Raw genomic sequence first — 14612 nt, 5'->3', positions numbered from 1 at the left:
ACCGATGTGTATAGGAAAACAGAAACAGACTCACAGATACTGAAAACAAACTAGTGGTTACCAGACGGGAGAGAAAAAGGGGAAGGGGCAAGTCATGGGTATGGGATTAAGAGATACAAACTTATGTATAAAATAGATAAGCAATAAGGATACAGAATATAGCACAGGAAATAATAGCATTATCTTGGAATAGCATTTAATGGAGTATAAGCTGTAAAAATACTGAATCACTATGCTGTACACCTAAAACTAATATAATATTGTAAATCAATTATATTTCAATTAAGAAAACAGATTTATTTCATTATTTCAGTCAAGATTATTTCAAAGATTATTCAATCCCTGGATTAAAAACAATAAGAGCAGTCTAAATAGAGCTCCTAAAGATCACGTTACGATTAGAATTTTTCAAGGACATTTAGGGGTCTCCCTTAAACTGGCTTCGAGACAATGAACAGTAAGTCTCATTAGCACTGTAACAATTCTTAGAGAGGCTTTCACAGCACAACTGACTTCCTATTGATATAAAATCCCTACGCAATCATAATGGGGATGTTTCTTGATACAAGGTTTGTCCAGACTGCTTCTAAGTGTGTTCAAAGCAATATGAGGGCAACTGGAAGTTCTCCTCTACAGAAAGCTGCTCAAAAGCCTAACCTACCTTCCATTTTGAAGAGCTCACGCGGCAAATAACTTTTAACCCGTCACTTCTGGATATCAAACACAGCTGAAAGCTCACAGAAGCTTAAGAGCACATGAGGGCTTGTATTCTCCAAATCAAAAAAAAATCAAATCTCAAGATAGACCTTCAGTGATTAGGTTTTGAAATATTTACTTAATAAAATAGAGCTTGAGACTACATTTTAAAACTGGAAAGAACACTTCCAGTTCAAAATTCACTTCAAAATTTGCCTCCAAAAGGACATTGTGTTACCTCCAGAATCTGTGACCATCTATTTATTAAAAGCAATGTCTAAGAAAGAGATTAATTCAAAACTGAAGGCGGCATATCTATTAGAAACATGAACACAATCTCCACGGAATAAGTTTAAGAACCATTTCTTTTCTGTCTTTTGAATGATTTTTTCATGTCATATGAAAATTACATTGGGAACTTTTTCAAACTAGACACACTCTCATCTGACCTCTGAGATCTTAAGACACATCAGAACAGGGGCAGGGGGTGGAGAGAGAGGAGGAAGCAGTCAGTGTTGTTGAAAAGCTCCCCTCCAACCCCAGTGAGAACCACTGCCCCGAAAAACTCTTCACTTTGTCACCTTTCCTCTCAGCACTTCAGTAATTGTAATTAGCCCAGTAACCTCCCTCATAGGAGCCATTCTACTCAATCTAATTCTAAAGGTTTCTCTCGTTCCCACTGTGGCTCATACAGAGATTCCCTGTAATCCTAATAATCCTAGGAACCCTTTTATGCATTCAATACACTTCCCAAGTCAGGTCCGCTCCCTTCAACAACTAATCCCTAAGCAATGGATGCCACCACTCCTGAGCGGGAAGGATTCATTAGCCATCTTTCACTCCAAGCCAGGCCAGTGGTTTTCAAGAGCTCCAAGGTCTAGGGCAGTGGTTCTCGAACTTCAGCAGGCATTAGAAGCACCTGGAGGCTTGTTAGAATGCAGATTACTGGGCCTCTCCCCGCAGAGATTCTGAGTCAGCAGGTCTGGGTCAGGGTCCAGAAACCTGTGTTTCTAACAAGTTCCCAGGTGATGCTGATGTTGCTCATCTGCATCACACTGGTCCAGGGGGACTCTATGGGGCCAAGAGATGACTAGGAGAAATGGGTCAGAAAATCAGTGACACAGGCAGTAGGCACAGACTGGTAACATGCGGAACAAGGAGCAAGTTGGTGACTCAGCACTAGTGACACCATCCTCCAGCCTTGCTCTTGCAGCCATCAAGTCAACGGATATCCACCGGGCACCTACCACACGTGCTCAGGAGGGAACAATGGCAACAGGGTCCCTACCTTCCTAGAACTGACCTCCTAACAGGATGTATGGTGATGTGCATACACAGGTTGCATAAATACAGCTGTGTTGACTGCTATGACAGAAAATACAAAGAGACACGAGGGGCAAGACACATCCTGATGAAAGAGGTAACATTTAAGCTGAGAACTAAAAGATGAAGAATCGGCCATGTGAAAAGCCGGAGGAAGGCATCCTGGGCACAGGGAATAGAAAGGGGAAAAGTCTTGAGGCCCGAAGAGTGCTTGGAAATTCTTGAAAATATCAGAACATGTGTGTCACTGAAGCACAGTAAGTGAGGGAATGAGTGTTAGGAGATGTGACAAAAGAGGCAGGCAGAGGCAAAAATCACCCAACATCTTGAAAGTCACGTGAAGAATTCTGGTCTTTATCACTAAATGGGTACGTTAACCTCCAGAGCACATTCCTGAGAGGTTGTTATCAGAAAAGAAACCAAAAAAGAAGTTCAGCTCTGTAAGGCGTGCTGGGGAAAATTCAACTGTCACCCCTCTAGGAATCTGTGTAAAGTGTCTTCAGGATGTGTATTTTCAGTTTCTATATCCTCAACCTTTAATGAATCTTCTTAAGGCAGGTAAAATTTTCTTAAGATTATGATGTTAGAATAACTTTTGTTTTAGGATCCCCAAACAATGATCTCATACTGTATTCCCCATTCTATCATTAGCAGGACCTTTGTGGCCTATTTCCCCTTGTAGCCCAAGTAAAGAAGAACGTTTAATGTTATCAACCTCCTGCCCTCCACTCATGATGTGAGACAAGAGGCTCCGTATCAACCTTTGCAGAAAAAGTCCAAACCTGCAACCAAAGACCTGGCTTCAAACTGATAGAAAGATGAACAAAACACAGCCCTGGCTTTCCAGGAGTTTACAGTCTACAAGGGATTATAGTAAAATAAGCTAGCATAACTGATTTACCCCACAAAATGTGCTAATTGCTTTAGACATTAAATTTTATCCTGAAACTCAAAGCACTTGCCAATTCTTAACTTCTACCTAGTACTCTGTAGTATTTATCTAGTATTATCGTCCTTTAAAAAAAAATTTTAAGATGCTGAAAAGTTTTAGCAGAGCAGTAAGAAGAGGAGATGTGATTTTATGAAGTTCACCCTGTATGCAAAATGGAACTAGTGGAGCAGCAAACTGGCCGTGGGAGACCAGTTAAGGCCACTCCACTGGTCTCAGTGAGAGATGGTGGTGGCCTGGATTATGGAGGCAGCAGCAGAGCTGCAGAGAGAGGCAGACAGATCTGAGCAGTATCTATGAATTAGAATCAGAGGACAGGTCGACTGGCTGGATGTAAAGAGCGAAGGGGAAGGAATTAGGGAAGATAAAGCATCAAAAATGATACCTAACCCTTTGTTTTCCTTAGTCTATCTTCCCTTACCTTCCCTTCCCAAGGGCAATACATCAGATTCTGAGGAAAGAGGTCAGAGGGGAATGGGAGCACTGAGCACAAGCGGCTCAGGACACACTCGGCAGTGACACGGGAGAAAGAGAATGACATAGAGGCAGCGGCCAGAGTGGATGGAGTCTGTTACGCTGAATGAATAAATTAACTGATTGAACAGATCAGTAAATATACTGAGAATAACTGAAACCAGGTTTCTGTATGAGATTAGATTTACAAACACAGAAAATGGGAAGGCTAAAAAGAATCCTACATATGGGATTCAAATTGGAAGTATCAATATGAATGCATGAGTTTTGTTCCAAATACCCACAATGATAGATATAAGAACAATTCTATATGCGTGCGTATTATGAGTACCTATACTTTTTTCTAGCTCTGAATACTAAGAAGGCCTGAAAACAATAACACCCCATAGCAATAAGCACAGCACTTAGATCGTGGTTTCTAAATACCAAAGGTCCCTTGGAGAAATGATTGGTTCCAGGGCTGGCAGAGCAAGTACAAAAGTAGCCCAGAAACTGCATGGTGTCAGAAAGTACGGAAGTGATCGATGACAGAAATAGGTCAATGGGGGCTGCCCTGGTGGCACAGTGGTTAAAAATCCACCTGCCAATGAAGAGAACACGGGTTCGAGCCCTGGTCCAGGAAGATCTCACATGCCGCAGAGCAACTAAGCCCATGTGCCACAACTGCTGAGCCTGTACACCACAACTACTGAAGCCTGTGTGCCCAGAGCCCATGCTCCACAAGAGGAGCCACCTCAATAAGAAGCCTGAGCACCACAATGAAGAGTAAGTAGCCCCTGCTGGCTGCAACTAGAGAAACCCCGCGCGCAGCAACGAAGACCCAATGCAGCAAAAATAAAATAAATAAATAAATTTATTTTTTAAAAAAAGAAATAGGTCAATGTGACACAAAAGCCAGCTTGTAAGGCTTCTAGGATGATCTGAGCATCCAAACAATAAATAATAATAGTGGTAACAGTAGTATCACATTACAATTCATTGAATAAAATAGGTATCCATGGGGCTTCCCTGGTGGTGCAGTGGTTGGGAGTCTGCCTGCCAATGCAGGGGACACGGGTTCATGCCCCAGTCTGGGAAGATCCCACATGCCGCGGAGCGGCTGGGCCCGTGAGCCATGGCCGCTGAGCCTGCGTGTCCGGAGCCTGTGCTCCGCCATGGGAGAGGCCACAGCACTGAGAGGCCCGCGTACCACAAAAAAAAAAAAAAAAAAAAGGTATCCATGATCATAAGGATATAAATACACACATACGTGTGGGAGCAGGGAAAGAGCTTCTTTAAAATAGAATTCCAACCAATACCAAAGGCCTGTTTTTGTACAGCTCATGGGAACAATGTACAATGGTTTTTACATTTTTAAAGTGTTAAAGAAAACAAACAAAGAGAATATGGAACACAGACCATATGTGGCCATCAAAGCCCAAGATACATATCATCTGGCCCTTTATAGAAAGTATTTGCCAATCTCTGATATAAAAGGAATGAAACAGATGGTCATCATATGGCAACCATCACAGAGGCATATGCTACAGGTAAGGGTCCTCAATGATGTTAAGGAGGTTTAACGGGAAAACACTATATAGACCCAAGTTGAGCCTTGCCCTACAAAAGACAAGCCCTGTGTCCTTTAAACCTGTAAATGACATGACGTTCCCAGAAATACTGGGGAACTGTTTCAAACTGAAGGAGACTAAAGAAATATGAAAACAATATATAACATATGATACTGAACATGATCCTGGAGCAGAAAAGAAGAGACGTTTTGGAGGAAATCGGAAAAATTACAGTCAAAAATTAATAAATTAGATGAACACTAAGAACAAAATATAAAAAGCCCAAGATCAAAGAGTGAAGCTTAATGTGTCAAACGAAGAAAGAGCTAGAAGGTGTGAGACTTGGGTGGGAACAACTGGAAAAAAATCTCTGCCAAGAAAAGAAATCATGCTGAGCATAAAAATGAAAATGATAATATAAACCCAATTAAAGCAAGGTTTTTTTTTTAAAGGTCCAGGATTAAAACGAATGCCTTAAGATGTGACTCAAAGATGCCTTGAGAAAGTTCACTGGTGTTCTTAGGACAGATACCAGATAGGGTTGAAGAGAAAACAGGCCAGAAAGGAGCAAGCTTGTGGCAATAACCCTTTAAAGAAGTACGGCTGGGGTGGGGTGGGGGGGACGGGGGGAGGAGGGATGGAGGTACCTCCTAAGAAACTCTGGATATGTTTTTATGTGTGTCTTTTTATTTTTAATGTGGTAAAGAATACCTGAACACTGATTAGAAAGATCTAGTACACAAGGAGAGGGTAAAGATTTAGGAAAGAGCAAAAAGAACCATTTGAGTTGAGATTCTCAAAAAAAGAAGAGATGGAAGAATCATGGACACGTTTGTCTCTGACAGGAGAAGGGACAGTTCATCAGCTGTAACAGGAGAGAAAGAACTGAGGCAGGATAGTTGTGGATGCAAATAGGTCCAAAGATGTGTAAGACAGACACTGGGATAATTCCCGCTGGATGTCTCCATTTTTCTCTGGGAAGTATTTACTGAGGGGGAAGCCATTTACTGAGGATACAGGAGGGAAACCATGGGATTGGAGGGTTAAGGAAAGAGGATAAGGTCTGAAATTGGCACAGTGAGAAGCACAAGAAGGAGGAGACTAGAGAAATACAGGGAGGGTACCAGATAACGTTGAGAGTCCAGATAAGACTGGTGATCAAAAAGAGTATATAAATAAATCACATGAGAAAGGCCTGTATCTGGTCAACCGACTATTAAATTGATACAACCAGGTTAACACATCTTCATACATAATTATCCTTTACATCAAGTCATTATAACCATGGAAGGAAAGCAGTAGACAACCAATCAAAATACAGAAACTGCAAAATCACAGATGCTTGAACATTAATATGAATTCATTTGAACCACATGATAAACCCATTTAACGTAAAGTCTGAAAGAGGGAGCTAACAGGAAAAGTCAAGGGACACTAGAAATATACCGAACCAAATCCTGCACCCTAACCACTGCCATGGTTTTCCACTATCACCTCCAAATAGTTTTTGCAACTGTAATTCATGGTCATACAAGATCCTATTGGAATTTCCTGACAGTCCTCCTACTTCAGGAGAAAATCAAATTACTGTTCTCACCAACTGTTACTCTGAGATTTCTACCTGTCCAATGAAATTTACTCTGTATCTAGCACAGTTCTTCAAGCTTGGTATTTAAATACATGCAAATATATCCCCAAAAGATGCTCCATCTTACCGATATTGCAGTTATCCTAAGAGAATCAACGGTAGAATGTTTGAATAGGTACCATAAAACAGGCCCAGTTTCTCCTGTAATAAAGCCCTGGGCCTGAGCAGAAAAGGTAGTGCAGACATTTTCAATAATCTTTGCTGCCATGTGATTCACAACACGTTCTTCCTAGAGAGAGAGAAGGAGTAGAAAACAATGAGAAAATTAAATAGGTATTATTTAGGATGAGAAATATATACACATCATTTCTTCATAATCACTGCTTTATAAATAAAGCCCTGATACCAAGAGTGCCCCCGGATGTGTTAGGTGTTTTAGGAGGTGTGGTCATTTTTTCAGGCTATTATAAAACTATTACATTTGGTTAATCACTAAACCTAGCATAACATAATTCTCCACATATTTCAATAAAAAGGCTGAAATAATCTGGAAAATACACAATTATAGCTTACAGCATAACATAAAAACTGGAAGATAATTCTAAAAGCATAAGGAGTATGCAGAACAATCTTTAGAAATTACTCAGGGCTGGAAATAATTAGTGTACCAATAAGCTAAAGACCACCTAAGGAAAGACCATCAAGGAAAGCCCGAAGAAAGAGATTGCACCAGTGGTGTGACCAAATTAACCCTTAGACTAAAGGCTGTTCTGGATTGTTCTAACAATGCTTAAAAGTCTCAAAAAGGATCAAGCTTTTTCCAGGTAACTTAAATGAGTCCACGAAAAAGCACAAAAGTACTTAAAAGGCTATAAAGAAACAAAAGTGCCCAACATAAAAATCATGACGTCTGACATCCAATTAAATTCACAAACACTAAAAAGCAGGAAAATATGACTCATAAAAAGAAAATTTAATAAGGGAAATGACACAGGTGACAGAATAAGAAAAAAGTATTTAAATGGCTACTATAAATACAGTCCATACACTCAAGAAGAAAGAAAGAAGAAAGAAGCATAAGGAAAGAAATAGAAAATTAAAAAATGACCCAAATCAAAGGGCTAGAGATTATAATGTCTTATATGAAAAATACACTGAAATGGATTAACGTATTAGACTCTGCAGACTCAATGATTAGTGAAGATTAGTGAAGACACAACACTTAGCAAAAAAAAGAAGAAGAAGAAAGAAAAAGAAAAAAAAGAAACAACTATCCAAAATAAACACAGAAAGAAATAAGACTGGGTAAAAAAGAAAAAAGCATTGGAACATCAGTGAACTGTGGGACAACTTCAAACAACCTAATGTATGTGCAATGAGAATCCCAAAAGGGGGCAGAGGGAGGCAGAAAAAATATTTGTTTGAAGAACTACTGGCTGAAATTTTTTCAAATTTATGAAAATTAATAATTCACACTCTAAGAAACTCAATGAACCTCAAGTAGAAAAAAGAAAAGTCACATCAAGGTACATCATCATCAAACTTCTAAAAACCAGTAATAAAGAGAAACCTGTAAAAGCGGCTAGAGTAAAAAGACACATTATGTACAGATTATCTAACACATAACCTAACAAAAATAAGGATGACAGGAGACTTCTCATCAGAAGCAATGCAAACCAGAAGACAGTGGAACAATCTTTAAAGTACCAAAAGAGAAAAGATAACTGTCAACCTATAAATCTATATCCAACAATAACACCTTTCAAAAACAAAGGTAAAGGGCTTCCCTGGTGGCGCAGTGGTTGAGAGTCCGCCTGCCGATGCAGGGGACACGGGTTCGTGCCCTGGTCCAGGAGGATCCCACGTGCCGCGGAGCGGCTGGGCCTGTGGGCCATGGCCACTGAGCCTGTGCGTCCGGAGCCTGTGCTCCGCAACGGGAGAGGCCGCAGCGGTGAGAGGGTAAGGGACTTCCCTGGTGGCGCAGTGGTTAAGAATCCACCTGCCAATGCAGGGGACACGGGTTCAAGCCCTGGTCTCGGAAGATCCCACATGCCACAGAGCAACTATGTGCCACAACTACTGAACCTGCGCTCTAGGGCCTATGAGACACAACTACTGAAGCCAATGCGCCTAGAGCCTGTGCTCCACAACAGGAGGAGCCACCACGATGAGAAGCCCTAGCACCATAACAAAGGGTAGCCCCCGCTGGCCGCAACTAGACAAAGTCCATGCACAGCAACAAAGACCCAAGGCAGCCAAAAGTAAAAATAAATAAATAAATATTAAAAAGTAAATTTAAGAAAGAAGGAAAAGGGACATTCTTAAAAAAACAAACAACAACAAAAAAAAAAGGTAAAAGTGAGGAAAATAGGGACAGGTTGGTAAAAAGGTACAAATTTTCACCTGTAAGATGAATAAAGTCTGGGGATGTAATGTAAAACAATGTGACTCTAGTTGATAACACCATATAGTATAATTGAAATTTGCTAAAAGAGAAGAATTTAAATGTTCTCACTCCAACCCCCCAAAAAGGTTAACGGGATAAAATATGAGACGACTGATGTGTTAGCTCAGTGGGGGAATCCTTTCACAACGTATGCATATATCAAATCATCACTTTGTACACTTTAAATATCTTACGATTTTATGTCAATCATACCTCAATAAAGCTGAAAAACAATTTAAATCCCTATCTCTGATAAAACAGACAAAAAACAATCAGCATGAACATAGATTTATATCTATATCTATCTATCAGATTAACAAGCTTGAGCTACTATAAGAAAAAAAAGCACATCACCCAACAATGGCAGAATTCACCTTTCTTTCCCCCTAAGTACATATACATACTGAGTCATGAGAGAAGTATCCACAAATACCAAAGATTTAAAATCATACATATACCACTCCCTCTAACCACAATACCATTAAACAATAAAAAGATAAATAGAAAAAACATAAAGACAGGTATTAAGTGAGAAAGAAACAAAAGAGGTGTAGAATTTGTTAAGTTTACAAAGCATGTAATGGGATAAAACAGTTAAAGGAACATGAAACTTCACAGAGAAACCGAACCAATATAAATCGTAGAACCCCGTGGAGCTTCCCCCTGAAGATTATCTGCCGCAGGAGAAGAGGAGGTATAAACCTCACCCTAGCAGTGAACATACCATACTTTGTGCCTCTTAGCCCACCAAGTCTCTGGAAGCTGGTCTACTCCCTACTCAGTGCAAACTCAGGATCGCTTCTTTGTGCCATTCTCAAAGGTTTGCTTCAAGACACATTAGGTAACTCCATACTTAGTATTGCATCCTACTAATAACAGCGTTCCAAATATTATGAATAGTGATATTAAAAGGAAAAACACAAGAAACCCTGCATCATTCCTATTCCATATACACGTTGCTCACTTTCACTACATAAAGGCGAGGAGAACTGTGCGTACCCGCAGAGAACCCAATGTTGACGGCACACACATTCTTTATTAGGAAGATTAAACTTAAACTGTGACAGTTACAAAAACAGAAAATACAGCTGTACATTTTCACTTTTACCCAGTATCAAGAATTTTAACTTCTCTCTCATTTTCGTTAACTAGTGTCTAAAAACACTTCAGGGCTTCCCTGGTGGCGCAGTGGTTGAGAGTTTGCCTGACGATGTAGGGGACACGGGTTCGTGCCCCGGTCCGGGAAGATCCCACATGCCACGGAGCGGCTGGGCCTGTGAGCCATGGCCGCTGAGCCTGCGCGTCCGGAGCCTGTGCTCTGCAACGGCAGAGGCCACAATAGTGAGGCCCGTGTACAGCAAAAAAAAAAAAAAAAAAAAAAAAAAAAACACTTCAAAGATAATACATATAATGGCTAACACCTCTATACATTCTAATTCAAGCCCCATCTTTTCCTAATTAAATACAAGCAATTTACCAATAGTTTTCTTTTTTAAAAAGCACTGAAACTGAAAATTCAATTTCCTCTTAAAAGAATTTTGTTACATCAAAATTATCTAATAAGCTATTGTTCAGAAATGAATAATAAAGCCAACCACATTTATGTTTTGAACCTCACATTTTAACATATGCCAGGTGTCAGTTCAGCACCCATAATTATATACAGACTATTATGCAAGCTATAAAAAAAAGAGGTGGTTGATTAGATACAAATGCATAAATTAATCTCCTCTAAACATGTGGAAACACTCTAGGTACTATTTCCAGCTTCTGTGCGCACTGTACAGTAGGTTGCTACCTACCCAGATAAAAATAACTACCTTCAAGAAAAGCCAGCTTTCTCAGCCTCCCTATTCCATGCACATACAGAACATATGCCATCTAAGTTCAATGCCAAATATTCCTGAGATCAATACAGCAATGATACCAAGGGGAGAACTGCTCTTTGCCATTGTCTACAATAGGTCAAAGCAATGGAATGGAAAGCTGTCAAAGAGGGCCCAAGTCAGAAGCATGTGGAAGATCAACCAACACAGGTACCTTTCCTTATACAAAACATCAGCTGGGGCCCCAGGGCTTGGCCAGTATCAAACTACTCAAGAGTGGCACACCTGCGACTGAAATCCACATCCTCTGACTCCCAGCTCAAGGTCTCCAAAATGCCAGCCCCAACTCTGAAACGATGACTCAGTGTCATCATGGGTACCTTTTCTTCTATACTGCCACACTCTTTTTAAAACAGTTATACCAGGTCTTCCTTTTTGTGTGTGTGTGTGTGTGTTCCACCTTAAGTCTCTCACTCTAAATACTTCCCCTCTTTCCACCTGAGCGTTTACATCTGTAACAAGATCAAAGGCATTTGACTCACATCTCTATTACCATTGTTAAAATTATAGAAATCATGACAGGTTGACCTGGTTGGAAAACAAGGTCATAATCTCTTAGGTAACCTTTTGAAAAAGAGAAAACCTACTGAAAACTATTTAAACAAACTCATGACAGCCCCAGTGTAAGACTATCTTCTTCTCCCTAAGTGGATCTCACAGCATGCCACAGGATAAGGTAGGTCTGTGGGCAAATAACTTTGAAAACATCGCATTCGATATGCGCCCATGGAGATTCATAATTAAAAGCTCTGAAAAAAGTAAATAAATAAATAAAAGCTCTGAAAAGTACTAACTACAAACAAACGAAACTATTCAACCTTGTTTAACCCAGTGTGTCCCAAGGTATTTGACTGGAAAACCCTTAAAACACGTCTGAATTTCCCATGGCAAAGCTAGTTATCTATGCACAATGAACAAAAACAATATGTATAATTTAAAACTAAAATTGTCTTCTAAGAAGTCTACATATCAATTAAAACAAAAAAGTAAAATTTCCATTCCGCTTTTCTCTCAATGCACAGATTAAAGGGAGGAGAAAAGGGAGTACAAACCAGAATCAACGGCCCATGTCCAAAAAGGTACATTACTAAGTTTTGAAAGTGAAAAAAGAAGTCAATTAAGTTAGGCAAAAAAACATCTCAATATATTTAAGAACAACAGAGATAGCACAACAATGTGAATGTACTTATCTATATACTTAAAGGTTAAGATGGTAAATTTTATATTAAATATATATATATATAACCACAATTTAAAAAAATACAAGAGAAATAGAACAGACCACATTCTTGATCTATACAGTAATGCAACTTTGTTATTGCAACAAAAGAAAAAAGAGGCAATAAAATCCCACCCACTTGAAAAAGTTTAAACCATCTCATAAACAACCCTGGACCAAGATAAAATTTTAAACTAGGGATTATCTATAAAATAACAATAATGGAAACACTACATGTCAAAACAATGGGATACAGCTAACACTAGGTTGAAAGTTAATAGTCTTAAATGTCTTAGTAACTACACAAGAAAGAAAAAGGAAAAAAAAAAAGCAAATGTAGTTACAAAACAACAATAAATGGCATACTGAACCAGGGATAAAAAAAAATTTTCTTTCCGAATAAATGAAGATAGGGCAGTGTCTTAATCATTTTCGCCTTTCCTGTGTCCAGCCAGTACATAATATGTTTCATAAATGCTACCTGTAAAGAACGGGAGCTGTACATGAGAGAGTTACCTTAAGCAATGAATTAAATACATTAGCTGAATGTCATCAGGAATTCAAAGGAACTTCAATCATCTTATTCCAGTGTTTTCTAAACCAAATGTGTCATTCTCTTTTTAGTTTTCTCACTGAGTATGCCTTCCATTTTCACTAATATCAACCAATTCTCCTCAAATTTATTTATAGATATATACTCTCAATCAACATCCCAACAGGTGAACTTGCATATAACTTTTAGAATCAACTTTTTAAGTAAAAAGGAACCAAAAAAAGCTAAGAAACTCATGAAAAAGTTTAAAATGGTAAGAAAAAACGCCCCTCTATATTTTTAAATTATTAAAAATAAATACTATTAATTTAGACAGCATGGCACAGATAAAAGGCCAACAGAACTAAATAAAGAGACATGCACATTGACATGACAGAGGTACACTGCAGAGCCGTGGGGGGAAGATGGACTTTTAATTAAGTGATGCTGGGATAACAGATTATGTTTATTTTAAAAAATAAAATTGGATCCACACATAGCACCACACACACAAAACAATTACAAATAGATTAAACTTCTAAAGGGAAAAAGGAAAAATAAAACTTTTAGAAGAAATATGTAATAGACCATCTTAATGAAGTTAGAGGAGAGCTTTTCTTGAGATATAAAAAACACAAATAATAAAGGAATGGATTGATAAATTTCTATTCAAATTAGGAACTTCTGCTTATCAACAGACACTGTAAAGAAAATGAAAAGACCAAACACAAATTAGAAAGTATCTGGGATACACATAAACAACAAAAAGTTAATACCCAGAATACATTTTTTAAAAATTCCTATGGGTGGAGTACCATGACATCTGAATTTTTTTCAAACAGTTCAGAAAATAAATGAATGAGTGAATAATAAATACACACATATGGAAAGATATACACACACACATATTACAACAAAGCAAAGAGGACAAAACGTTAACAGCTGAACCTAGGTGATGAAAATAGAGGTGATCATTATAGTTTTCTTTCCTTTTCTAATACTTGAAACATTTTATAACAATAGGCTGGGAGGGTGGGAGGGTGGGAATGAAGGTGTGCAGAATTCCTACAAAGCAACAGAAAAAATTAAGACAATCATTTTCAAAACAGGAAAAACTACAGAAACCAAAATAAATAGAAAAAGATGGTCATTATCATTAGTAATCAGGAAAATGCATATTAAAAGTACTTTGAGAAACAATTTAATGCCCACGAGACTGACAAAAACTTAAAAGTCTGACTATATCAAATGTTCAAGAAGATGTGAGTTAATGGATACTCCTATACACTGCTGGTGTGAGTATAAACTGATACACACGTGTGTCTCTGAGGCACACATCAACAACATACTATTCAGTGGTACAAACACTTTACACAATCAGCATGTACCAATCTCAACCTAACTTTAAGCAAAAAACTTAAGTCTCAAAAGAACACAGTGCCAGTCCATTTATAGAGTTCAACATTTAGACTCAATCAACGTAATATTTAGCAATACAATCAAAAAGGGAAACACTATAAAGAAAAACTTGGGAAAGTAAAAAGAGAAAACAATTAGAAAACCTTGGGAAAGTTTATCACCGAAGTCAGAATAGTGTTTACTCTTTGAAAGAAAGTACAAATTGCAATCCTAGAGGGAGACAGAAAAATTCTCTAAGCAACCGGTGACTTTCCCTTGGTGTTTTTTGTTTTTTTTTTTTTTTGACTGCATTGGGTCTTCGTTGCTGCGTGCGGGCTTTCTCTAGTTGAAGCTAGTGGGGGCTTCGTTGCAGTGCACGGACTTATTGCACTGGCTTCTCTTGTTGTGGAGCACAGGCCCTAGGCTTCAGTAGTTGCGACACGCAGGCTTCAGTAGTTGCAGCACGCAGGCTCTAGGGCACAAGGACTTCAGTAGTTGTGGCCCACAGGCTCTAGAGTGCAGGCTCAGTAGTTGTGGCCCATGGGCTTAGT

General features: G+C 38.8%; 1 protein-coding gene across 5 annotated transcripts in view; it reads right to left on the bottom strand.

Moving 5' to 3' along the window:
* ULK4 (unc-51 like kinase 4) overlaps window positions 1–14612 on the bottom strand; it is a 517204-nt gene that overhangs the window by 404695 nt on the left and 97897 nt on the right. For all 5 annotated transcript variants that reach the window (XM_060022287.1, XM_060022288.1, XM_060022291.1 and 2 more), the window contains one exon: window positions 6708–6869. In XM_060022287.1, the coding sequence (XP_059878270.1) occupies window positions 6708–6869 (162 nt within the window). The remainder of the gene's footprint in view (window positions 1–6707; window positions 6870–14612) is intronic.

This window comes from Delphinus delphis, chromosome 10 (assembly GCF_949987515.2).
Source record: "Delphinus delphis chromosome 10, mDelDel1.2, whole genome shotgun sequence".
Classification (NCBI taxonomy): Eukaryota; Metazoa; Chordata; class Mammalia; order Artiodactyla; family Delphinidae; genus Delphinus; species Delphinus delphis.
This window is presented reverse-complemented; position numbering and strand designations above follow the sequence as displayed.